This window comes from Anabrus simplex, chromosome 6 (assembly GCF_040414725.1).
Source record: "Anabrus simplex isolate iqAnaSimp1 chromosome 6, ASM4041472v1, whole genome shotgun sequence".
NCBI classification, from domain to species: domain Eukaryota; kingdom Metazoa; phylum Arthropoda; class Insecta; order Orthoptera; family Tettigoniidae; genus Anabrus; species Anabrus simplex.
In genome coordinates this window covers 197,155,656-197,181,950 of record NC_090270.1, presented here as the reverse complement: position 1 = coordinate 197,181,950, position 26,295 = coordinate 197,155,656, and the positions used below count along the sequence as shown (strand labels likewise).

General features: G+C 38.5%; 1 protein-coding gene across 1 annotated transcript in view; it reads right to left on the bottom strand.

Moving 5' to 3' along the window:
- Positions 1–26,295, bottom strand: part of LOC136875931 (pyroglutamylated RF-amide peptide receptor-like) — a 223,225-nt gene that overhangs the window by 31,074 nt on the left and 165,856 nt on the right. Inside the window, exon 6 of the mRNA XM_068228261.1 lies at positions 12,521–12,681. Within this exon, the coding sequence (XP_068084362.1) occupies positions 12,521–12,681 (161 nt within the window). The remainder of the gene's footprint in view (positions 1–12,520; positions 12,682–26,295) is intronic.

Genomic DNA, 26,295 nt, shown 5'->3' with positions numbered 1-26,295 from the left:
TTGAAATTTGCTGGTCGAAATTAAGTTTAATAATGGGAGTTTTCTTTCGTTGTCTTATTATCTTTTCTCCCATTGTTTGGGTTCCTTGCTTTTGTCTTTATTACGTCATGTCACCCCTTCTTATCTAATCTGATGATACGTTAATATTTTGGGTGGCTTTGATGATTATTATGGGATCTTGGCTTCGCGTCGGTAACGGGTAGCTCTTGTTGGGTGCTTCAGTATTCTTTATTTTTTTATGAGTGCACCGTTAATTGTAAATTTTCCTTTAAAATACTTCATTTTGTTGGGATTGCTGTGCACTATTATTTTATTGTGTTTTCATCTAGCTCGTTTCTTTTGTGTAATGTTTATTCGCGGTTGGAGCCACTAAATTTTCTTCTTTTTCGTGTGTCCTTGTGTGCGTCTTGTAACTTAGTATCTTGTAGTGTAGCAGATTTCAGTTTTAAAGTGATTTTATATCGCGGGCCCGCATATCGGTTGCAACCAATTTTAAAATAATATTATTTCCTGTATGTAAGGTAATGAGTTATTAATGAATTTTCAAACCTTAATTTCGGCGGAAGCCTATGTTAATGTGAGCTTCATTTCTCCTTAATTTCAACTTTATTTTAAAGTACTGTTTTCCTCATCTAGTTTGATTGCATTTTTAAATTTTAGAAAAAGAATTATATATATATTTTTTATTATTGTTCTTATTTTATACCATTTTCAAATTATATTTGCTTAGTAAATTTTCTTCATTTCAAATTTATCTGGTGTGTCATTTAGTAGCTAGCAATGTTTACCTGGCAACCTGTCAAAGTTATGTAAGATCCTGGCCTTTTTAATTCTCGCTTTGCCTTCCACGCTTCATATTTTATGCTACTGCCTTTCGGTAAGTATTGTGCTTGTTTTCTTCTTGATGTTTGTGCTTTTCTTTTGAATGTTTGGTTTTCTGATTGGTAAGGTTGCAGAAAGGAAGAATAATTTAACACTTGCAGAGATTGGAGGTATTTGCCCAACTGCGAGGTGTTATGGGATTTGAGAATTGTCTTAGGAGCATATGGTCTCCATGAATTGACGACAGTACGAAAATAAGGTTGCGGGTTCGAACACTATTATGGCCCGACCGATGTGAATTCGGATCTTGGTGATTTCTGTTTGGGAGAGAACGTATGTGACTAAATTATAAAGATGGGGAATAAAAATAAAGATTCTCGAAAGAATAATAATACTATTAATAATAATAATAATATTCCAAGTAAATCATATCTGGATTGATTAGTGCCAAAATAAATCGAAATTGTGAAAGAGGTTAAACATATTAAGAGTGGACTACCGTGTAACAGGCAAAATTAAATTTTTTAAAAAATTAATAATAATAATAAATAAAAATAAAAAACTACTTTTTGTGAAGAAGAATTTACTTTTTTTAAAATTTGGACATAATAATGATGTTGGGAGTTGAAATGAAAAATTTGAGATTTTTAACTAATAATAATAATAATAATAATAATAATAATAATGATGAGAATATTTGAAGAAGGAGAAGAAGAATAATCAAAGAAGCTACTTTTATTTATTTCAGATGAAAATAAAAATCGCGAAAAGTTGAAATATTATTCCGAGGATGATTACGGGTTACGATAATCATGATCTCTACAAAACATAATAATAATAATAATAATAATAATAATAATAATAATAATAATAATAATAATAATAATAATAATAATAATAATAATAATAATAATAATAATAATAATAATAATAATAATAATAATATTTAATAAAATATTTTTTATTTTATTTATTTTTCTTATTATTCGGATGATGATGATGGATGATACTAGGGAAGTCAGCTGGCGAATTAACGTAATAATGTCAATTGGTTGTAAATAATAAGTTAAGTTAATATGTGTAAAATGAAGGCAAATCCCTACATCTGGACCATTAGGTTAGAGTCCCTTTGTCGTATTCCTTCAAATAACGATTAGCATATCTTGGTTAGGAACCCGGGGAGAGTTTGTAGTTTCCCGGGTTGGTCTCATCTCAACCAAAGTGGAGGCGATAACATGGTCCATGTGATCGCGCCTACTTAGCCAACAGGTAATTGGTCCGTGATCAAATAGGGTCATGGTGTTAACGAAGGTAAATCTGATACCTTCAGATATCAACGGTTCCACCACCCAAATGGAAGGGTGGTCAAAAGTGATAAATATTATGTAATCATTTTTCAGGAATAATTTGCCAAATTACCGGCAAATCAAGGGTCAACAGATTTTGATTGTGTATAAAATTTCATTTGTTTACTTAAATAAAATGCTCCTTTAGCATTTGCAAGGAAACAGTTCCAGGTTCTTGTTCTTGTAGAATAGTAAACCCTTGGTGACCGTTTAAATATCCGTCCCCATTCCTAGGACGGAGCCTTCATAATTTCCCTTTGATCTGAATATATATAATATGTGTGTTTTATGATGAGCCTTAAAGATAAAGATTAGAGTGTCCCGTTCAACCCTGTAGTACTGATTGGATGGCGCCCTTACATTTAGTTTGAGATCTTATATCTCAAAATATTTTTTTATTGTTTATGAGTTTCGATAGATTCGGACCGTAACACTCCCTGAGATAAATGCTGGTTGGGACTCAGGCTTTGAGCGGGTACATTATAGACATCAGAAAACCAAGGAGAACTGCACAATGCTGGTCTCCATGCCAAATCAATATAATAAAGCTCAATGAAAATCTGAATAAAGTAGGAATCATGGTTTGTATCGAAAGAGGCAACATAAATAAAGCATCTTAGATGCTTACAACTTCGCTTATGATGTCAACCAGAGAGAAATCCCAGAACAAAGTAAGCAAACCATGGTTTGACGAAGAGACTTACATTCACAGAAGATCGACACTAAACAAACAACGTAAGTGGAGACAAATCCAATCTCAAGAATCGTTGATGGGGTACGTAGAGGAAAGAAGAAAGTATAGAATTTAAGTGAAAGGAAAAAGATTCCAATTCGTCAGAAAGAAGGAACTAGAAACTATATTGGAAGGGGTTAATACCCCTTACAAAATTCTGGAATCCATACGCTGTACGGTAAATTCACAAATCCCAGTGGAGGTATGGGAAGAACACTTTACCAAGAAATTTAACCAATTACAACTGCATGAAGGGAGGTACACCGTTGGTACAGGGGACACTGTACTAACAGTTACTGCAGAGGAGGTTCGGTCGATCTTCTTGCGAAGCAAAAGGAGAAAAGCAGCATGACATTATAACCTGACTAACGCAATATTTGGAAAGTAGTTACCACCTACTATCGGGATCTGGACGACTTTATTCAACGAGTGCATCAAGCAACACCAGATCCCCGGAGAGAGGAGAGAATATATAATCCAAATTTTATACAAAGGAAAAGGACTGAAAGACTCCCCCGACGCTTGTCACGGAATTGCAGTCGAATGCGGTCCCTTTAAAGTTCTCTCAGATATCATTCTAACACATATTCAGCCACAGGCTATGGTACACATTCCAGAGGAACAACACAGTTTTACAACCGGTTAGTCCACATTAAAAGCCATAGAGAAAGTACTGTCCTACATATAGGATGCGACCAAGGTAATAAAAGGACATTTATTTTCCGCGTTCGTAGTTTTTACTAAAGCCTTCGATAATATAAAACGGGACATCCTGATAAGAAAACTACTATTTAGGGTATACAAAATGATTTGCTGCTACTAATCGAGAGCATAATGAAGTTTAATGTCTCAGAAAGAGTCAAATCAAGGCCAATGGTCCAAATTAACGGAGTCCTCCTAGGTGACCCTCTTAGCCCGTTTCTATTCAATATATTTACCCACGACGTTGTAAATGAAGTTGCATCTGAAGACATCACAATGCTTCTCTATGCGGACGACATGATTCTTCTTTCCAAAAGCACTCTGGCCCTAAGGAAAGGACTGAACATGCTTTACTCTTGAACACAAAGCAGTCAACGAGACGGCAATACCAACAAAACTAAAGTCACGAAATTCAGGAGAGGGGGAATCATTTCGAAGACGATATCTTCTATTGTGGAAATAGTCAACTATAGCTGATAAAATCTTACAAATACCTAGGACTAACACTGCAAGTCACGAGAAAATCGTTCACGAAGCATATAGAAGAGAGATGCACAACTGCTATCAAAACCATATCTATATAAATAAAATTGTAGGGGTCCGCTGTCTGTAATTCCTTTTGTTTTGGCAATTTTTCAGATATTTATCCGTTTTAGGTCAATTCAAGACCGAATCGGTGGTTTTTACGTTTCGTGTCTGTTTGTTTGTCTGTTTGTCTGTCTGTTTGTCTGTTCCACCATCACGTCGAAACGGCTGGATAGATCTCAACCAAACTTCATATTTGGAGTATACTCATCCCGGGGAAGGTTTCGATATGCATATCATTTTAAAATCTTTGAATACACGGGGGGTTTATAGGAAAACCAGAATGTTCTTTCCACCATCACGTCGAAACGGCTGGACAGATCACAACCAAACTTCATATTTAGAGTACACTTATCTCGAGGAAGGTTTCGATATGCATATCATTTTAATATCTTTAAATAGACGGGGGGTTTATAGGAAAACCTGAAAGGTTTTTCCACCATCACTTCGAAACGGCTGGATAGATCTCAACCAAACTTCATATTTAGAGTATACTCATCCCGGGGAAGGTTTCGATATGATATTATTTTAAAATCCTTGAATAGACGGGGGTTTATAGGAAAACCAGAATGGTTTTCCTCCATTTTCTCTTATACTACTGATTTTCTGTAAACTTAGTTTACCGTACGTGAAACGTCCCTTCATTATAAACAACTTTCGTTCTGTTCATAATTTACCTTACTCTTCACATGACGGAGAAATTTACAATTTTCCGCTGGTATCATGCTTTGCATTGAGTGACCGACAGACCGACAACGAACCTACACGTTACCATGGCAACGTCTCTGACTGCATGCCAGCAGGGAAGTAACGTATTGCCATTTTCCTCATCATGCTTTTACATTCGTGGTTTTTCCTTGGGTAGAAGGCAAGAGAGGCGTCAATCGGCCTATCTGCGGAATATCGTTGGAATTTACAACCGCCCTCGAATAGATTAAGTAATAACACCATTAGCCATCTTCTTATTATTTGTTTACCTAAGAATCACTGGACCTAAATTTCTCCTCTGTTACCGCTTTATTATATCCATAACTCACGCTAGCATAATTTATTGAGGGGCATTTGATTTTCCAATACATTCACTTGGCATTTACATATTTGTCGTTATCCGGCTGTCCTCAGTTTAAATCCATTTTCTATTACTTTCAACTTTCTTAACTGTATTATTTTCTTCCTTAATTACGCCGTATGTACGCGAGTGCTAAAAACTACTGGATGTATTTCCACCAAGACTCATATTTAGAATACACCTGTCCTTGATAGGTTTTAGGGCAAATATTGTTTCCAAATCCCTGAACTGACTGGGGGTTTATACGAAACCGAAACAGTGATTTTGCACTTCCACAAAATATACACAACCAAACTTAATGGAAATCTACCTACCTTGGTAGAAATTAATTTCTAAACCTTTTTTCTCATGTGCATCATTTCGATACCAGGATTAATGAGGGAGATATCATTAACGGGCCGTTTTTCTGTACAAGTCCCATCGGACATGACTCACGAGCGGGTGCGTGTAAAGCGTATTCCTTACAACTTGAAAACTACTGATGACATTCGAACAGAAATTTATATTTAGCATCCACCTGTCCAAAGGTAGGTTTTAAACGTAAATAACATTTCATATTCCGGAATGGACTGGCGGTTTATAGGGAACCGAAATGGTGATTTTACTCTTCCACAATATATACAGAACAAGACCAACCTGACTGGAAATCGACCAAACGTGATGGAATTCCACCTCTAAAGCTTTTTTTTCATGTGCATTTTTTCGTCACGAGGATTAACAAGGGAGATATCATGAATGGTCACTTTTGCAGGTTAAGTCCAGCGGACATAGCCCAAAAGGTGTTTTACATGGAGCAGATTCCTTATCTATATAAATCAAATCGTAACGACTGTGTGCCTCTACACTGACTATTTTGGCGAAATTTTCGTACAGCTTTCCGTTTAAGGGGTAATAATGACCATCTCCATAATTTTTGGTTTAGTTTCCTGAAAGTCCTAATTTTTACCCGCCTCGCCCAAAATCCAGATTGCGGCATAATCTCCAAGAAGAAAAAGAAGATAATTGAAATTTGAAAAAAAATATAGGTTTTAGCCTGTAACGAACGGAAAACATCCTAGATCATTAAATTTTTCACTTTTTATCCCCGAAGAATATCGAAATATGCAGGCAATTTTAATGATGGTGCAGACCTTCGGAAATTCCTATCACATAACGGATTGCACAATCTCCGTTCAATTTGGAATGATCTACAACCTTGGTCTTATGACTTTTTGCCCTATCTGTATCCCTTTTACGTTTGATTTTTCTCTATTAATCGATGTTAAGTCAATTTGGAATTTTCACCTGCATAATGCATACTTTCAGTTACTTATATGAAATACAGGATCATCAAACTCTTCACGAAAATTTGCCCAACCAGTAGCCATGTGAGCCAAATGCTATGTATGTAGCTGTCACATAATTATCGGAAAAGTAATGTAATGTGAGATAATCTTACAAAACCTTTACCCTGTTCCACGTTTCTAACTCAATCTGACCCAAGAATAGATGACATATCATACGACCAGCCATTTAGGCCACTAAATCCGGCGTGTCGTATGGTATAATCCTTTGTCGATATGACGTACGTTTAGTAGCAGTTAATCTGTAAATGAAGGTCTTCAATATTGTAAACACGCATATACTTTCGTATGTCGATCTATATATATTCACTGATGTCGATTTTTAGCGATCGAGAAAGGGTGGGTTTGATATTGTAATCAGTACTCCCCACACCGACTTTGACTGGCAGTAGGAAAGGGTTCCTTCTCCAACTCCTGTGTAACTGTCATTAGTAAGGAAGGCCTACAATTGTAATGAATACTTCCCTTCTCGATTTGACTTGCAGAAGGCAAGTGAGCATGGAGTTTTGTTTAAAACTCCCCTACCCGATTGTGTTTGGCAGTAGGCAAGGGTGCCCGCCATTATAAAGAAATGTCCTCATCTAAAATGCGACTGGCATTAGGCATAGTGGCCTGCTATTTTGATGGAAACTCACCAACTTGGTGTGACTGGCAGTAAGCTGGCTGACAGTAGGAAAATGGGCCTGGCATTATAATGATAACTGCACAACTCAATTTCGAGTGATAGTAGGTTAATTGCCTGCCATTATAATAGAAACTCCTCTACTGTTATCGGTCTGGAAGTAGGAAAGTGGAGCTGCCATTTTAACGAAAACTCCCCAAATCGATTCTGTCCGCGTAGTAGGCAATGGGGCCTGCAATTATAATGTAAACTTCCCAACTCGTTTGTGAATGCCAGTAGGCAAGTGAGCCTGCCGTTATATCACAAATCCGTAACAAACACTTTACATTGGAAACAACGTACGGGGACCTCCCCATGCTCTTTCTCGGATAACGCTAAGAGACATGCAATTTTAAAACAATCTTATTTACTGCATGTACACTATTTACTTCGATATTCGAATACAATGTAGAATACCGTAGCGAAGCACGGGTACATTCGCTAGTTTGCAATTAAGAATTTAGAAAAATTATCACTTGAGCGAGCCTTAAGTTTATTTCACATCAAGATTGCCCCGAAACCTTGTTACACAATTACCCAAATTTGGGCCCACCTCACTCTCGCACACTTCAGGAGAAAAGAGTTAGTCAAAGTAACCTATCTAGGTAGAGCCTTTAGACTCTCACGAACAGCAAAGTCTAGACTTGTCTATCGCCCGGCCGCCAAAGATTTTTTCATCAGAGAGTTAGTGATAAAGAACAACCTGCCTTAAACACCTGCATATGAAACCCATATAAGAGAAAGGGAAGAAAAGGCTAATGAAACTGAGAACGAATTTTATCTCACACCAGCCATGAATACAGACGAACGGAAGGAACCGAATTTCTCACTGCGACACGTTCATACGAGAGTGGCGGTTCATGGCTTCCACTAGAGAATCTTCATCAAACGAGGGTTTCACCAAGCATCAGGCCAATGCATCTGTACACTATGTGGACAACGATGTGACCAGTACCATTTACTCGAGTGCATAGCAAGGACAAACTAATTATGATTTTACGCTGAGGACAACAACTTCCTGTAAAGCTCTGTAATGTACACACTGTGTTTAATAAATCTTAATAAAGAAGGCATGATGTTGAATGTACGAGTAATATGTGAAATTAACACAGGTCATTTAAGACCTTTTGAGAAACTACCTGAGGTCGATTAGTTGCGTTTGAAACCAATGGAGTCGAATGTGAAGAAACTGAATCGCAGAAATATATGTATAAGAAAATAGGTAGAATGTAATTTATGTGTGAATTATTCAGGCATTGCTGACAAAAATACCCCCTGATATGATTCGGAAGTCTGAGAAGTAATGCCCCGTGGAAATATGTTGTGGGATGCCAGAGGTGGCATTTATGATAACTGTGCTTCGGATTCCGAGCGAAAAATGTATTTCATGGCTCGAGCGAGTATTGCAACATAACTATGCGATCTCAGATATTCACATATGACGAAATTTATTGGGAGAATGATTCCATCATGAGGTGGACGAGAGAAATATGGCTTGTTTCAAGGGGATTTTTAGTGTATTAAAGTTACCGCAGACAAGCAATCAGACATAGGTGTTCAGGTCAGTGGTTCGCGTAGCAAGGGGAGCGAGCACACTCTGGGATTCTGAAATGAAATATTATTCCGTAAGCTCGTAGGAGATATACAGGAAATTTTAATATTACATTGTAGCGTTCTTTAAACGTAGCACTGTCGTTTTGGGATTAAAATAAAATAAAATAAAATTAAATTAAATTAAAGCTGCGACATTTATTGAGGACAATAGCTGTGACTGGGAAGAAAATGAGTTTTTTTAATATTGGAATAACTATTTGGGATTTTCTTTAGTTATCGAATTGCTCCAATTCTTCTTTGGTTTCGTGGATTCGTTATATTCATTATGAGATTTAATTTGTATAATTTTGTTAGTGTTCGTATCATTACGTGTGACAGTGAGTGTGGCTTTGACTCTCATGTGTTTATATGAGGATGGTTAGATGTTAGCCGACCACACGCGATAATTTGCTGCAATAATGTTGGAATAATGTAGGGTTAAGAGACTTAACGACGCAAGAATGATTTATCATGTCATTATTCCATGTTTTATGAATTAACATCCAGCACTGGAGAGGTCACTAGTTTACAATGTTAGTTTAGTTCTGCTGATAACTGTTACTAATTTTGGACAAATCAGTCTGCAATGATCAGTTCTCAGTTTATTTTTAGTGTTAATCATTATCCAAGACAGATAGTAAACTCAGTCTGCAATGGTAAGTAGTTAGTTTGTTTTTATGGATGTCTGTTAATCAAATTAGACACCCGGTTCAATCTGCAATGATAAGTGCTTAGTTGTTTTAGCGATATTAGTTCAGTCTGCAAGGACCAGTGATTAGTTTATTCCAGTGATAATTAATACTTTTTTGATGATTACACGATCAGTTCAGTCTGCAATGATATTGCATTAGCTGATTTGATTGGTGTTGATCACTGAAGTTAAATGTTCAAGATATAATTTAATTTTGTTTATGATAGTACTGATCATAGATTTTGAGTAGTACATTTCTCCAATGGTCATGATGATGGTGGTGATTACTGAACCGAACAACTAATCTTCATTTTATATGAGTGAGGTGTATCACTTTTGTTTCCTACCACAGTATTAGTAAAGATTATTGTAATGAACTATGTTTTCCACATTTTGCTGAACGCCATTTGTTTAATATAAGTTCGCGTTAGTTCCTATTGATAATCTGGTGATGTTTATTATGACGCCATTACTTCAGGTTAGTCTTTTCATTTATTTTTCTTTGTTGGTATCGTTCATAAACCGATCGTTACTCAGTGAAGCGAGAACTTTAATTTTCGTCTATCCGTACTTATTGGTTATTCATTTTAAATTAGTCTATTATAAACCTACATTACCTGAACGTTACTTGTGTTTTAATTTAAATATAAACTCAAGGATTTTTATTTTCTAAATTTTCAGTTCAGTGGAACAGTATTCTACATAATTTAAAATAATTAATTATCAAAGTATTATAAATGCCGGGTGTCAGGTTGTGACACAACACGGTGTGAGCGTATATTTTTACAGAGTGGTTAGCTATTGATAATACTGAATTTCGGAACACCATGCTTTGCCAAGGAGAAAGTTAAGGTGTGAAATAAATTCGCTTTTTATGCATAAATAATCGGCTCAAATACAACCGGAGTTTGTTTCGATTCAATTAAAGGACCATTCGGTGGCTGATGATATCCTACGTGGTATTTTATAATCGGTGGATAACCTTAGTTAAAGGAAAATTCGGAGTTCAGTTGTGGAAACTGAATCTTCACGGACCAAGAGAATCAACCAACGGCGTTACATGTAATTCGGTAGTAATTTTCAAGGTTTTTATCTTTTCATTTTTTATTATTATTGAGTTCTATTCTGGCAATGGCAATTTACGTTAACTTGAATCAATACAGTACCGGTAATAACAGAACCGATATTTTTGTGGTCCTCATTTTATCCACATTTTTGACAAATTTCTGTCAGCTGTTTCGTTAATGACAATTTATTTATTTTATGACTCACATCTATTGAACTTATTAAAAAATGAATACTAAATCCATTTAAGCATATTTCTTGAATATTATTTCAATTAATTATTAGATTTCCTTATACAACCAACCGATTCATATCAACAAGTGACTGAAAAACCCGGAAGCACTGAGAACAGAAGAGTCTACATTTACAAGAGCCAGAGGCAGATTGACAATCGGTAAGCAAGGGTGCAGTACCTGCTAAAGGTATTTGTTCTCAGCTACGTCGAACCAACTTGGCATAGCTATCCGAACTCCAAACAAGCTGACAATAATTAAGAAGACAATTACTGTGTGGCGGTATTCTTTCCGGTCTTCATGGATATAGGGCATAGTATTGTGTAGGTTGAGGATAGGTCATGGACGATCTACGCACACTTATCTCCTAAAGAGGGAAGAGCCCTCAGTGTGTTCTTGTCGTTCCGACTTCAACGTGGCCTACATTCTGACAGAGTGCTTCGATCTCTCTGGCCTAAGACGGAGCCTCGGCCTGCAGGAAGCACTCGAACGCATACTAGCCGATGACGCGACTCCTGCTGATATCATCCGCTTTATGTGCGACAGCGCATCAATCAAGAGTACTTAAATTGCAAGTGTTCCTTTGCTCAGGGAACTCACGTTCTCTTTTGATTCGTTAGTGGACTTTTTGGCTCATTACAATTCGTTTTGTTTTATTTTGTACTTGTTTTCGAAATCCTTTCGTCGAATAAATAATTTTGTTGTATTATAAATGTATTTTTCCGCTTAATTTGTTCAGAGAGGGTGATTACCTAGGTGCACCACCACCACCACCACCAGGCATTCTAATCATCTACATATGTTTTAGTTGCGGTGTTACTACTCAGAAACCAAATCATCTCCAAATCTCCATGTATTTTACTGAGACAGACTGTGTGTCATATTTCCTCTTACGTTTCAAATTTTCAATGAAATACTTCCTGAATGATTCGGATCGGATTTAATGTTTAGTTTCGGAGCTGAAGGCCCTAATGTTAGCATGTGATTTCCTTATGCTAAGGTTAGAATAAATAAATAAATAAATAAATATATATATATATATATATATATATATATATATATATATATATATATATATACTGTATAGCTAGCCTGATTTTATAGACACTGTCACGTCAAATACTGAACAGCCAACGACGGGTACAAGAGCTGGTAATGTACAGGATAATTCTATGGCCAATGGCCAACACTTAAGTGTTAACAGGTCGTCATAAATGGAAGGACTAACTGAATGGATGAAAACCATAACGGTATAAGTGACATTTTCTTAAAAAAATGAGTTAAGTGCAGGATGTAACTCCAGGAGTATGTATCCTTTCACCAGCAAAGAAATACAAGTGATAGCGGTAATATTCTGCGCTCTAATAATGGGTGGTATAACTACAAATAGCATGCTTTATATGGATGTTAAGATGTTTAAATGCCTTTTTCTCTGAATGATCAAACTGCTACTTATACCATTATGGTTTGCATCCATTCAACTGTCCTCCGAAACTAGATTTTTAAAGACTGGCAGATTCCGGTTTGAATAGCGAAGGCAGTCATATTTTCGTTGCATTCCTCAAGCACCAACTTTACATACAATTATTACCCAATATATTCTTCAAACCTGTTTCACTGGAGTCATTCGCTAAAATTGTAAACAAACAAGTTCTTAGTTTCAGGAAGTTTACATACCTGTTGAAATAAGCCATGAGGTGGAAAGCAGTACCAACGTGTTTCGCGGTTCCTGGAGCATTGTTAGGGATGAAACCATACGCCTTGATCACGTTGTAGATCAAGAGAGGTGCCCAACAAATCACAAAGAGGACCACTACAGCAACCAGCATCTTGATCACCTGAAGACAATCAAACGTATATTAAAAACTGTAATGACTTATTCAGCACCAGCAAATGCTTAAAAATATGCTGTCTACAATTTCTTGAATCGTGTCGTAAAATTCTTATCCCATTTGGGCACCAGGTTTATACACTGCTCAAAATAATTAGAGGGAAAACATTTTTAACACCTACATTATCTTTTCGGGAATGGTTGGAGTGAAACATACATCTTATCTGGAAAATGAAACCTTTATTAAACCGAAATATACATATTATCCTGTGTCGTATCCCTGCCAATAGGTGAAACGCCGAGCTATGAGTGGAATCAACTGTTGACTAACAACAGTACTAAAATAGAAACGGATTGAAGATGTTAAATGAGGTGCTCGGGGCTAGATAATGGTAAGCCACACATTGAGCAATATTGAGATTTGTATGCATTTTGTATCCGCTAGAGGATGGCAAGCCACTGGAGGAGTGGTATTTGAAGAAACCAAGAGATGGCAGCACACGCTCTGTTCTTATGTATTGCACCAAGACACAGCATATCATTTTTGTGGTTTAGTATGGTAAGCCACAGCAAGATGGCGTCTTGCAGAGGAAACAGTGTGAGCTGTTGTTTCGATGAAAAAATGCATTTTGGAACCGAGACGGAAGCCGATTGTCTTGAGAGTGAATCCTCGTGCGATGACAGTGTTGTAGATGTGGATTATCAGCCAAATCCATGAAATATCTCATCAACATCAGATGTAAGCATCAACAAAATGTTATTATGTGGTATGCCATATTATAGCATGTGACAATGTGGCTTATCATGACAATGCAGTGCATGTAGTACTGTGAGATAAAGGTAATATTTAATGGAAGTATGTTATTATTTCTAAGATATTTATATGGAGCCAAGTAACCATAAACGACTGTTGGACTAAGATGGGCATCATTAGGTGACTTCCATAGGGGTTATTGTGGCTTGCCATCATATAGCTGTTAAACTGCTGTATTGTTCAGTGTAGTTTCATAGGTTCATGCTATGAATTTTTAATTCTTTATTCTTCTGCAAGGATGAAGACTTAGCTCCCGTTGTTAGAGAGGTATCCATCTCACCTGCTAAGAATGGAAGGCGTCGATGGCGGCAGCAAACACCGGAGTTGAGTAAAAGGGCTAAACGTAAACGCCGGTGTAATCGGGTATGCACTTCAATGTAGCTATTAACCAGAATGTAAAAAATATTAGAAAAATAATTACTTTAATTAAATAATAATAATTGATATTATTATTTAGGGGAGCCGGCACAGAATATCGAATTAATATTAAATTAGTAATACGATATGTTTCATAAACATGTTGTAAAATGGACATTATTTTTTATTTTTAAGGGCGAAGAGTACACTGTTCCGTGAAATTAATGTCAAGAAGCGTGGCCATCCTACACAGACATCGTGGATTGCTACCTTAACACCAAAAATTCGTAGGCCGATTCCTGTTTACTTGTGAATATGATTGAAAACTCTGTACAAAGACTCATTCACAAATATATTTGAGGAACACTGTTATTATGTAGGAATGTTTTGCATTAATAGTTGTTCCTTATTTCACATGCCTGTGTTCATGTTAATCGTGGCATGGTGCAGGAGGTGGGGGGAATTTTTCTCTGGCTGCGTGCTTTATTTACATCTTGGGTCTTTTACAATTATTGTATCAGACTTTTACAACGTTTCATTTACTATTTACAAATTACGATTTGCGACTGGTGAATTCAAGTGATGATATATACAATGATGTGAGATAAGAGTTTTCACATATACAGTATGTAGAACATATGTCATAGGGGCTGTTTATAATAAGACACCAACTTGGGAGTTATAATTACATGAATACCGTATGTACAATGACAAGGGGTGATGAGGAATTTACATTATAGAAGTAGAACCCATGTTGTAATGGGACTTTCTACAATGTGATACCAATTATAGAGTTACATTTACTTGAATACAGTATATACAATGAGATGGGATGAAAGGAGTTTTACAATAAAAAGTTAAAATAAATGTTGAATTTGGACTATTTACAATATTGCAACAATCAGATAGTTATAATTACATGTATACGGTAAATACAATCATGTGAGCTGTGACAATAATAATGTTAATTGGATTATTTACACTATGATCCAGCTAGATAGTAGTTCTTACATAAGGTGTGCAGTGTTGCCAACATATATTTTCAAGATTCGCTAATTCCGCCAAGAAATCCGATCTCAAATGATGAGCAAAAAATGATCAATATTAATAATATAAATAATAATAATAATAAAAAGTAAATGTCTTCACTCACCTGATATGTGAGTTTCACTGGGATTAACCCCCTGCCTGCGAACCGGTGAGCTAAAACTTGTAGACATTTTAGTGCCGGGTGCAAACTAGGTGAATCCCCTACCTCAAGGGCCACACACAGAACAGGCCATTTCATTAAACGGTCTTCCTTCATGTATATATGTTGGGTATTCAGCCCGAAGGCTGGTTTCATCCTCTGCAGCTCAGCCAACAGCTGTCATAAATAGTCTAGGCGTCACTAAGGAGGCGTACTACGGAAATGAGGAGTGAGGTAGTTTCCCGTTGCTTTCCTCACCGAGCCAGCCGTTGCTATTACATATCAGTCTGCCAAGCCCACTGAAATGCATGCACCGACCGACCCTATGAGCGATATTTTCACACCATTCATAACAGGGACTGGCTGCTTAAAGAATGGTATTACTAGCATCACTCATACCTCATAGCATAGATATAAATGCTACTCTCTCACAGTTTCATTATCTGTCGTCATTCGTCCACTAACAGATAAGTACCCATTCACCACGCATTACAAATTTATAATACCATGATCTCATAACATCAAACCCAAATAACATGTTTTCCGTATGTGACTGCTAGCTCCTGACAAGAAATACGGAATGGCTCGGAGACAGACTGGAGTACAAATTGAAAAAAATCTTAAAATGGATCAAACACTAAATTCCGCTATAATAAATCTAGAATTCCGCCAAAAAATCCGCTGTCCGCTAAATGATATATTTCTCCGCCAACAGTCTTCTAATTCCGCCAAATTTAGCAGAAAATCCGCTAAGTTGGCAACACTGAAGGTGTGTACAGTCGCCGCTGAGAGCAAGTGGGAGGCGAGGTGGTTGAGGCCTGCCTCACACAGAACCAAGGCCGTTCACAGACTATTAGCGTTGAATATCATACTCGCTTCATAGTGTTTGCAATAAAAAGTACAAATAATAATTTACGAAGGATTACAAATGTGGGGCCCGGCCCCTCTGGCCCTTATGGTAGATCCACCCCTGCTGATTGCTAGCACGGACGTGCCACTAGGGGGCGTACATATCTTTATCTCATTCATAGTTACAAGACACTGGATAAGGCCTTATATGCAGTGTGAGCCATGCACAGCATGATCCGAGGGCACATTCGACAAGCATTTGACCAGCTAGATACGTATGAAAGGAGCCGAACCGTCAAACTAAGAGAGGCAAGTTGGACGTTTCCGAGCATTGTTCGCCACATGAACCGTTCTGACAGCGTCGTTGTTGCACACAATGGGAACATGAGGATACACACACGTCGACCCCGGCGAATCACCACCAGGCAGGATAGTTTCATCGTGTCATGGGCAGTAAGAACTCTATGAACGTCTCTATGCACCATCCATGGACATTTCACGGCAGCCTAGTCCATGAATACCGAGCTCGATAGCTGCAGTCGCTTAAGTGCCGCCAGTATCCAGTATTCGAGAGATAGTGGGTTCGAACCCCACTGTCGGTAGCCCTGAAGATGGTTTTCCGTGGTTTCCCATTTCCACACCAGGCAAATGCTAGGGCTAGGGCTAGAGCTGCTAGGCTACGGACGCTTCCTTCCCACTCCTAGCCCTTTTCTGTCTATCGTCGCCGTAAGACCTATTCTGTGTCGGTGCGACGTAAAGCAACTTGCAAAAAAACAAAAACAAAAAACAAAACATGAATACCGTGTCCTCATTTCTACGATAGTTAATAAACGACTTTCAACAGAGCGAGTTGGCTGTGAGCTGAGCTGTGAGCTTGCATTCGGGAGATAGTGGGTTCGGACCCCGCTGTTGGCAGCCCTGAACATGATTTTCCGTGGTTTCCCATTTTCACAAAAGGTAAAAGGTGGGACTGTACCATAATTCCTTAATTAAGACCAGGGCTGTTTCCTTCCCACTCCTAGCCCTTTCCTGTCCCATGGTCGTCGTAAAAATATCTGTGTCTCTATGTCGACGTAAAGCAACTTGCAAAATAAATAAATAAATAAATAAATAAATAAATAAATAAATAAATAAATAAATAAATAAATAAATAAATAAATAAATAAATAAATAAATAAATAAATAAATAAATAAATAAATAAAATTGGTGCAGGCTAAGTAGGCGATGGATGTGCCTATCAGAATTGGAAATCTCGTTTCTAAGTTTTTCGAATCCCTGGCTGAGAACAGGATGCACCTCCTTCGCACGAAATGAGTACGCTGTTACCACCTGAGCTAGGCAGCCTCTATACATCAAGTGTGTCTGGTAAATTACATTTTACCAGTGGGCCATACAGACCCACAGCGTAACGCGGTTCTCTGAATCTCTCGTTATTAACCTTGGATATTGGACAGCTGACTGCATCGTTATTCATCTAATTTAATCAGTGAGCACATGGTTGAACTGCATTAATTTACATCCAAAATATTGCCCATTTCATATCTGTATGCAGTGCTGTCGAGTTGCCAGCTGTGTTCTAACCTCTAAATCCTCCCACGTTAGCCAAAAACATACCTCGTATTCCAAGTTATTAATTAATTTTGTAGAGAGGATTAAAATGTTTTGCTAAAATATATGTGGATACGGCCAATGTGGTGTATTGGTTAGTGCGATTAGCTGCCACCCCCGGAGGCCCTGGTTCGATTCCCAGCTCTGTCACGATATTTATAAAGTGCTACGACGGCTGGAACGCGGTCGGCTCAGCCTCGAGAGGTCAACTGAGTAGAGGGGGGTTCGATACCACCCTCAGCCATTATCGAAGTGGTTTCTCGTAGTTTCCCACTTCTCCTCCAGGAAAATGCCGGGATGGTACCTAACTGGAGGCCACGACCGCTTCTCTCCCTCTTCGTTATCTATCCCTTCCGATCCTCCCATTCTCCCACAAGGCCCCTGTTCAGCATAGCAGGTGGGAGGTAATGGTCCTCCTCCCCAGTTGTCCGCCTGTGGGTCGGGGTGGTACAATAAACCCACGGTATCCCCTGCCTGTCGTGAGAGGCGACTAAATGGGGCTCCAATGGCTCTGAACTTTGGAGCGTGGTTTGGCAAACATGGGGCCCTTAAGTGAGTCCTGGCATTACTTCCACTTACTTGTACCAGACTCCTCACTTTTATCTGTCCTATTCGACCTCCCTTGATCAACACTTGTTCTTTTCCTGCCCTGATGGCATTAAGTATCGAGGCCTAGGGAGTGTTTCATGTTCACGCTCTTCGTGTCCCTTGTCTTCCTTTGACCGATACCTTCATTTTTCGAAGTGTTGGATTCCGTCCATTTTTCTCTGAGGCAAATATTATATAGAGGATGGTTGCCTAGTTGTACTTCCTCTTAAAACAATAATCACCCCCACCACCACCACCACCACCACCACCACCACCTCCGCAGTTGTATCCCCCGATCCAAAATCTCACGAACCAGGACACTGCCTTTGAGGCGGTAGAGATGAAATCCCTCGCTGAGTCCCTGGAAAAAAGAACCCTGAACGGTAAACAGATTAATAAAGAAAGACAGAAAGAAAGAAAAATATGTGGATACAAGTTTGGCCTTATTTTATAGCTTCAGATATTATTACATACTTGCCCAGATTGCCTGCTCTGTACGTTGAAAACCTAGGTTAAATCCCCTGGTGTGAAAACAGGGAAACAGAAGTTCGTCTTGAGTACTACCGGAACCAATGGTGGGGTTCTAACCCATCATCTCTCGAATTAAAACTAACAACTACATGTCCCGTTCCGTGTAGCCAATTCTCACGCTAGAACACGATTCATTAAGCCAAATGGGGTCATTTTAGGAGTCACAGATATTAAACCCTGTCAATGAAGTATTGAGGAATTCGCATCGCTGACCTAGTTTTGATGCAATATGTATATATATATTCTCCATTTATGTTGCATTGGCAAGGTTGGTTCATTTAGGAAAGAAATGAGGGTAGTGACAAGTTTAAATAAAGAATTTCAAAGACTAGTAATTTATATAGGAAAAAGATCCACCCTAAAAACTCCAGACCGAGCTCGATAGCTGCAGTCGCTTAAGTGCGGCCAGTATCCAGTATTCGGGAGATAGTAGGTTCGAACCCCACTGTCGGCAGCCCTGAAAATGGTTTTCCGTGGTTTCCCATTTTCACACCAGGCAAATGCTGGGGCTGCATCTTAATTAAGGCCACGGCCGCTTCCTTCCTACTCCTGGCTCTTTCCTGTCCCATCGTCGCCATAGGACCTATCTGTGTCGGTGCGACGTAAAGCAACTAGCAAAAAAACTCCAGACTAGAAAATATCTCAGAACATGTATTGGTGAACTGAGCTCAGAAGCAACACGCAGTAGACACGAATAAACATGTATATCTTACCTATTGTTCACATACTTAAATTTATTTATTTATTATTTATTTATTTATTTATTTATTTATTTATTTATTTATTTATTTATTTATTTATTTATTTATTAATACGTTTACCGTCCACGGTTGGTTTTCCCTCGGACTCAGAGAGCAATCTCTCTTCTGCCGCCTCAAGGACAGTGTTCTGGAGCGAAATTAAAATAAAATAAAATAAAATAAAATAAAATAAAATAAAATAAAATAAAATAAAATAAAATAAAATAAAATAAAATAAAATAAAATAAAATAAAATAAAATAAAATAAGATAAATGTCCGCCTCTGTGGTGTAGTGGTTAGTGTGATTAGCTGCCACCTTGGAGTCCCGGGCTCAATTCCCGGCTCTGCCAGGACATTTGAAGAGTGTACGAGAATTGGAATGGAGTCCACTCAACCGCGGAAAGTCAATGAGTAGAGGGGGTTCAGTTACCACCTCAGTCATTCCCGAAGTGGTTTTCCGTGGTTTCCCACTTCTTTTTCCAGGGAAATGCCGGGATAGAACCTAACTTAAGGCCACGGTCACTTCCTTCCCTCTTCCTTGTCCATCCTTTCCGATCTTCCCACCCCTTCACAAGACCCCTGTTCAACACAGCAAGTGAGGTCGCCTGGGCCTCCTTCCCAGTTGTATCCACACGATCCAACGTCTCACGCTCCAGGACTCTACACTTGAGGCGGTAGAGGTAGGATCCCTCGCTGAGTCCGAGGGAAAAACCAACCCTTGAGGGTAAACGGATTGAGAAAGGAAGGAAGTAAATAAAAAGGAATTGATGGATTAAAGGGTGCACTGGACATGAGCGGGGAAACTTTATTAAAAAAATAAATGAACTTTGTTGATTTCTGCCTTCTTTTTCCTTGGAAATAATATAAGGAGGGATACTTACAGTCTGTCCTGCGATATCACTCAAAGAGATGGGTCCCCAGGCTTCCAATATTCCCTCCTTGTGTCAGTTAGTCATATTTCGTTAAGTGATTCCCTTGTGTGGCCCCTTGAAGGCACACAATTGGTTGACGAAAGGTGGGACCATATACCTTATACTGTCTTCTGCCTCCTGATAACGGGGAGGATATTTGCTTGATTCAATTGATTTGAAGACATTTCTATACTTACGACAATATTGTAACATTTACTTAGATACTTTGTGGCGAATCCCTTAATTCCGGTGCTTCGTTACCGAATTTAGCAGCAATAACTGGGAAAAGTTGTGAGCGGGTGTTTGCGGGGTGGTTTGAGATAGCTGATTGCGGTTGTGAGTGGCGAAGCATGAATGGGAACTCGTTCGATGGTATAAGGCCAGTATTCTCATTAAGTCACCCGTTCCTGCTGATGTGCGGCCACTGCGGTACATAAACAGTTGAGAACATCCAAGGAGTTGATTTATTTGCCGTTTAAATTAGTGTAGCGAAACCAGTTTAATTCTGTATAATTAAGCTCCTTTAACGTTTTAACACCACATGTTGCTTTGTCCAGTAATACTTCAGTCATATGAAATCCCTCTGTTCTGCTAACGTGTGCAGTGTGCTGTGGTCACAGTACGGAAACTACTTAAGCTCCTTATTTATTTCGTGGCTTTTAAGATAGACGGGGTAAGGTGTAAGGTTTACGTAGTCAGAAATCCAATCCTACTGCACTGTAGTTAGAAGGAAATAAACAGTTAGGAAATATGCTTCCTAGAAAGGGTAGTAAGACATTCTAAAGTTTATACTACACACAACTAAGCAGAAGTTAAAACGATAAAATGTAAGTCCTCTGCAGAATACATTTACCAATTTACCTATATTTGATAAAAATGAACATAGTTCCATTAGAAGGGCTGGAAGTCGAACAGCAGCACAACATACACACAATCACATAGAAAAGAAACTAAAAATAGTGATTGCTCTTCATACTGTCGAAGAGAGTTGCAAAGAAATTTTTCATATGAAACGTGAACCTCTAGAATAGCACACCACTACTGACGTCAGAAAAGTTGGATGGCGCAGCCAAGCGGTAGAATGTTGAAGCTGCAACATAGTGACTGGTGACGTTTATTTACATGGCGAAGCATTGACGTCATGGTGGAAACAGAAAGAAAATTGTCAAATTTGAGGAGGTACTGCTCTGTATACGGTTGCAAATCGTATAAAACGGATGCGAAATCTGTTCACTACATTCCTGTACAGAAAGTTCAGAGAGAAAGATGGGTTTTCGCGCTGTCAATTGGAAAACGCGTTACGCGATACATGACACTGTGCAGTCTGCATTCTCGTGAAGACGACTTCTTTCCACAGCGTAGGTACCGGTACTGTTTATTGTACTCATTGATAGTTATTGTCTCTAATTTGTATTCACAAAGATTTAGCTACATCAAAAATACTGATAAACTTGAAGCCTAATACTTCTGTGCCGCACATAGAATGTAATCCGCTGTTTGTAAACTTCTTCATATGTGTAACAGCTGGCAGTAAATTAACTATCTACATGTGAGTAATATCTTTAACTGGTAGTAATTAAGCACTGCATTTAAATTGCCTATAAAATACTTCTATCAAAGAAAGAAAATATGTAGTATTTTGCCATCATAAGCTTTTTTTGCTATTTGTTTTACGTAACACCGACACAGATAGGTCTTATGGCGACGATGGGACAGGAAAGGTCTAGGAATGGGAAGGAAGCAGCCGTGGCCTTAATTAAGATACAGCCCCAGCATTTGCCTGGTGTGAAAATGGGAAACCATCTTCAGGGCTGCCGACAGTGGGGTTCGAACCCACTATCGCCCGGATGCGAGTTCACAGCTGCACGCTCCTAACCGCACGGCCAACTCGCCCGGTCATCTTAAATTAGAAGCCATTATTTGGTAGAATTGGACAAACCAAGTATTCTTCAACCCCAAACAGCTGTGACTGTGGAGGTTATAGTACTCTTAAATTATAATTTTCCAACTTTGCTCTGCATATTCTGTAGGTAGTTATAATTTTTATACTTATTGTTGTCGATTGTAAGTTCTAAATTTTGTGCTGATGGTAAAAATGGAAGAACATTAAGTTTATGTGGGCTGTTCCAACACAAGCCTGTATAAAGCCTAGGATTTATTTGCTTTACAACATTTACTTAGTAGAATTATTATTTTCTTTCTTCCCCAAGATTACAGTTTACAAAACAGGTAACTCCCCCGTCACCTGGCTAAGACTTTGGCATGGACCAAATCAACAAGAAATTACTCCATAACCTCTAATAGTGGAAAATTACAGTAGCTTCACATTTTCACCCCCTTGTTCAAGACAACATTAACTTTGTGCGGTTTTGAATCGATGTGGTATGATTGCAAACACAACGCTACAACACCAGTTTCCTCTTCTGTTTCAAACTTTTTACCTACACATATCAAGTAATTACGCTTGAATATTTCTTCCCCTTGCACTAATGGACGCGTGAAATCTCCGACAACTCTCAACAGTTGCGCATACGACACCAAAGAGATTTTGAACACTTAATAAATCCTACAGACGCACACCCGATCACTGTCGTGTTTACTTCCCATCACTATCTCGCCGCCATATTGGAAACAGCTGACCGTAAGCTCCTCCCCCGTTTCGGACCTCAATGTCAATCCTGCAAGATTCTTAAAGAACTGTCATATTTATATCCCGTACACCATATAGCTACATCATACTTAAATGCCATTCCAACGTGATATCGATAGTATTGATCTTAGACAAAGGATAACGTTCTTACAGCCAATCAATATTATTAAATATTTATTTTAGCAGTATTTATTATAGCAGTAATTAATAGTTCATTGAAAACATTATCCTTTAAGATTAATTCATTAATACTCTACCCGTGTGGGAAGGGCCATCACATCGTGATTTGATACCATTGATATGAATTGATAAGATACTGAAATAATGAAATACGTATTGGAAGCTGGGGCTTGCTGGTGAAATACAGTATTACAACACCTGCAAGAATAGACAGAATGTATACGAAATGTCCGCTCCCTTCATTTACAACAAGTGAAATGGGGAGAACAGTACCAAAGGTGCTAATTGCTACCAGGAAGTAAAGACGGTTATTTCTGAACAAGGAGAGTTCGCAAGATGAAACCAATTCTCGGAAATGATAAAACAAACTTCCCATGGCCTCGGGGTATACTGTCGTCAGGTTGCCGACGGGAACATTTAAAAGACCCGCTAGAGTTTGTCGCCAATGACAAAATTCTGGATCAGCCGCAGGTGAGCCAGCTTCGAAACAATAAATATGAAATCCGGCTATCTTTCCGATTAATAAATAAAATATTCAAACAACAGAATTTCAAATATAGGAATTTTAGGAATTGGCAATAAGTTCGATAAATTGAGGTATCAATTTCTAGGAATTGACCCCCAACTGGACTGCTACTGGTCAGAACGACACCACACCAGTAGCGATGCTCATACGTGCGCGAAACTTGGAGGACGGAAATCTATTGATATCTTATTAATCTATGATCGAATGTGGATGAGATTACGACGTGTGAGTGTTTATTATCAGACTGTTCTGTGGTATAATTTACAACATGCAAGTCGGCTTCCAAGTACCGATTTAAGAAAACCACCCTCCTCTCTCGGGGTTGACCTCTGTTGAACCGAAAGAGGAGGCAAAGCACGTATAAATAAGATTGATTTGAGCGACAAGACATACAACAGGTGGGCAGGGTTGTAGGTCGAATCTCTGCCGCTCCGTGCAAATTTATCCGCGCTGCACTTAAGCTGGATATTGTAAAATCAAATACGATCAGCCATGTTGGTGATATTAACAGTGTTCAGTTCAGTTTAACTTTACGATGATCCTTAGATCGTAGGAAGTCAGTGACAATAATATCAATTATCGGCAGATGCCAGTAGCATTTATAAGAAGGCATTGTGTCTAGCTTGCAAGTGTAAAATTTAAGGTGAGACGAGAGACTTCGTCATGTGGAAGAAACAAAGTCAGCGCAGCGAACACTGTACGGCCTAGATAATATTTGACAATCGCCGACCGCGCCTGGTCGTACGATACGATACTTCATTGTTAGTATCAAAAGTTCCTAGTGCGGACAGGAACGAAGATGTGTATGTGAAGGTGTAAAATGTCTTAGGCACCTATGATTCAGAATAATGTATAACTTCTTGTATAAATGTTGGTTTAAGATGTGTGTTATGTGTAAGCGCTCAGGATTAAGTGGCCCCTATCTTTCTTTGGATCTTCATTTTTCGAAGTGTCGGATCCCTTGCATGTTTTCCCTCTGATTAGTGTTATATAGATGATAGTTGCCTAGTTGTACTTGCTGTTAATAATCACCACCACCTATAACAGCATTGGTCATGTTCAAAAGTATGTTAGTGTAGACATTCGTTGCAGCTTTAAATACACAGTTCGGAGCGGGCCACATGAGTGAACACTACTATTGGATATCAAGTCAGATATCCACTATTATAGAGCAGTAGCTATTCATTAATTTCAAATTAGCGTTCAAACCTATCCTTATGTAGGCCCAATATGATATTTCGATTTTCCTATTAACAAAACCTTTGGAAGAAGAGTAGACATTTTTAACCCGGCAGTGGTCGCGTGGTCGGTGGCACATAAATGGTCGCGTCTGAGGGTTTCCCTCACCCAGTAATTTTTATGTTATTGTGATAAGTAGTTTACTTAAATGCATCTGTTAATGATATGGAAGTGTTCACGAACATGTCCCATCACGTAAATATGAACGAAAATGGTCCACGAATTATGTACGGTGTTAGTTTCCAGCATAATATTCTGGTCTGAGAATTATGATGTCATTCTGATACAAAAGTGGTCGCGTGATTAGCATTTCGCTCACTTGTTCAGTTACGTTAGTGGTCGCGTGGTGAGCATTTCACTCTTTTCAAAACCAATACTAAAATCTGTTTTGTTTATTGTTTATCCTTTCCTTGGTGTTATAATTATCTTGAAGTGGACTTCTAATGTATTTATTTTACTAATGTAAATAATACATAAATACAATATAAAGCAATACAAAGTTTTCAATGTGTGTCATCGAGTCTATGTCATGTAACGTTTCAGAGGGAAATAATAATTTCCAGGACTCAAGTGGTGATCTGACAAACTTGGCATTTCCTTTCACGCCTGGTAACTTAAGGATAAGGTTGACGTGTCTAGTCTTTGACGTGCTGGGTGCACAATGGATGCCCCACACCGTGCAGTTGTCCTTTCCAATATAACGAGGTACTGGTACACGCTGCTCCTCTTCCAGCTCTTCTCCCAATACCTCTGAATCAGTATTATGATCACTGTTTTCCACGTGGTCACTCTCACCCTCATTTTCACTGTCATAAGGATCACCAAATTGTGCCAAATCATTTTCACCAACCGTATTTCTTACTTGCTTTAGTTCCTGTTCCACTTCGTCCATCCATTGCAGGATTCGCTATTCTTGTGAATTAGCCATTGAATAACTACACAATGTTCACAACTCGGTAAATCACTAATGAAAGAACACCCTAACAAATAAAACAATACACCAGAGGTACATTGTCGAGTTATAATAAAACAGTAACACTAGTGATCGCGTGCTGAGCAAATCCCTCACCGAGCGCACTGCATACTAAAAACAAAAATAACTCTTCTCTAGTGAACGGCTAACTCATATTGAACATGCTGCATGGAAGATAAGGGATTGGCCGAGGAATACCTAGAGCGGAGGGGAGCTGCGCACATGGGTCGGGCAATGACAACACTTCATTTCGAGAAGTGAGGGATTCACTCACCACGCGACCACTGCCGGGTTAAAAGGATCGATTCTTATTTATTACTTGGCAACAAATCAAATAGTATAGCACAAGAAAGGATTAACAGAAGTCGGAGTTTACAGGACTGGCAAAGTGTGGTGCCTAAGCGCTAGAAAACTAGTCACTGTAGAAAATTCTCGCGGGATTTGGGAAATAATCAGGTTGGAAT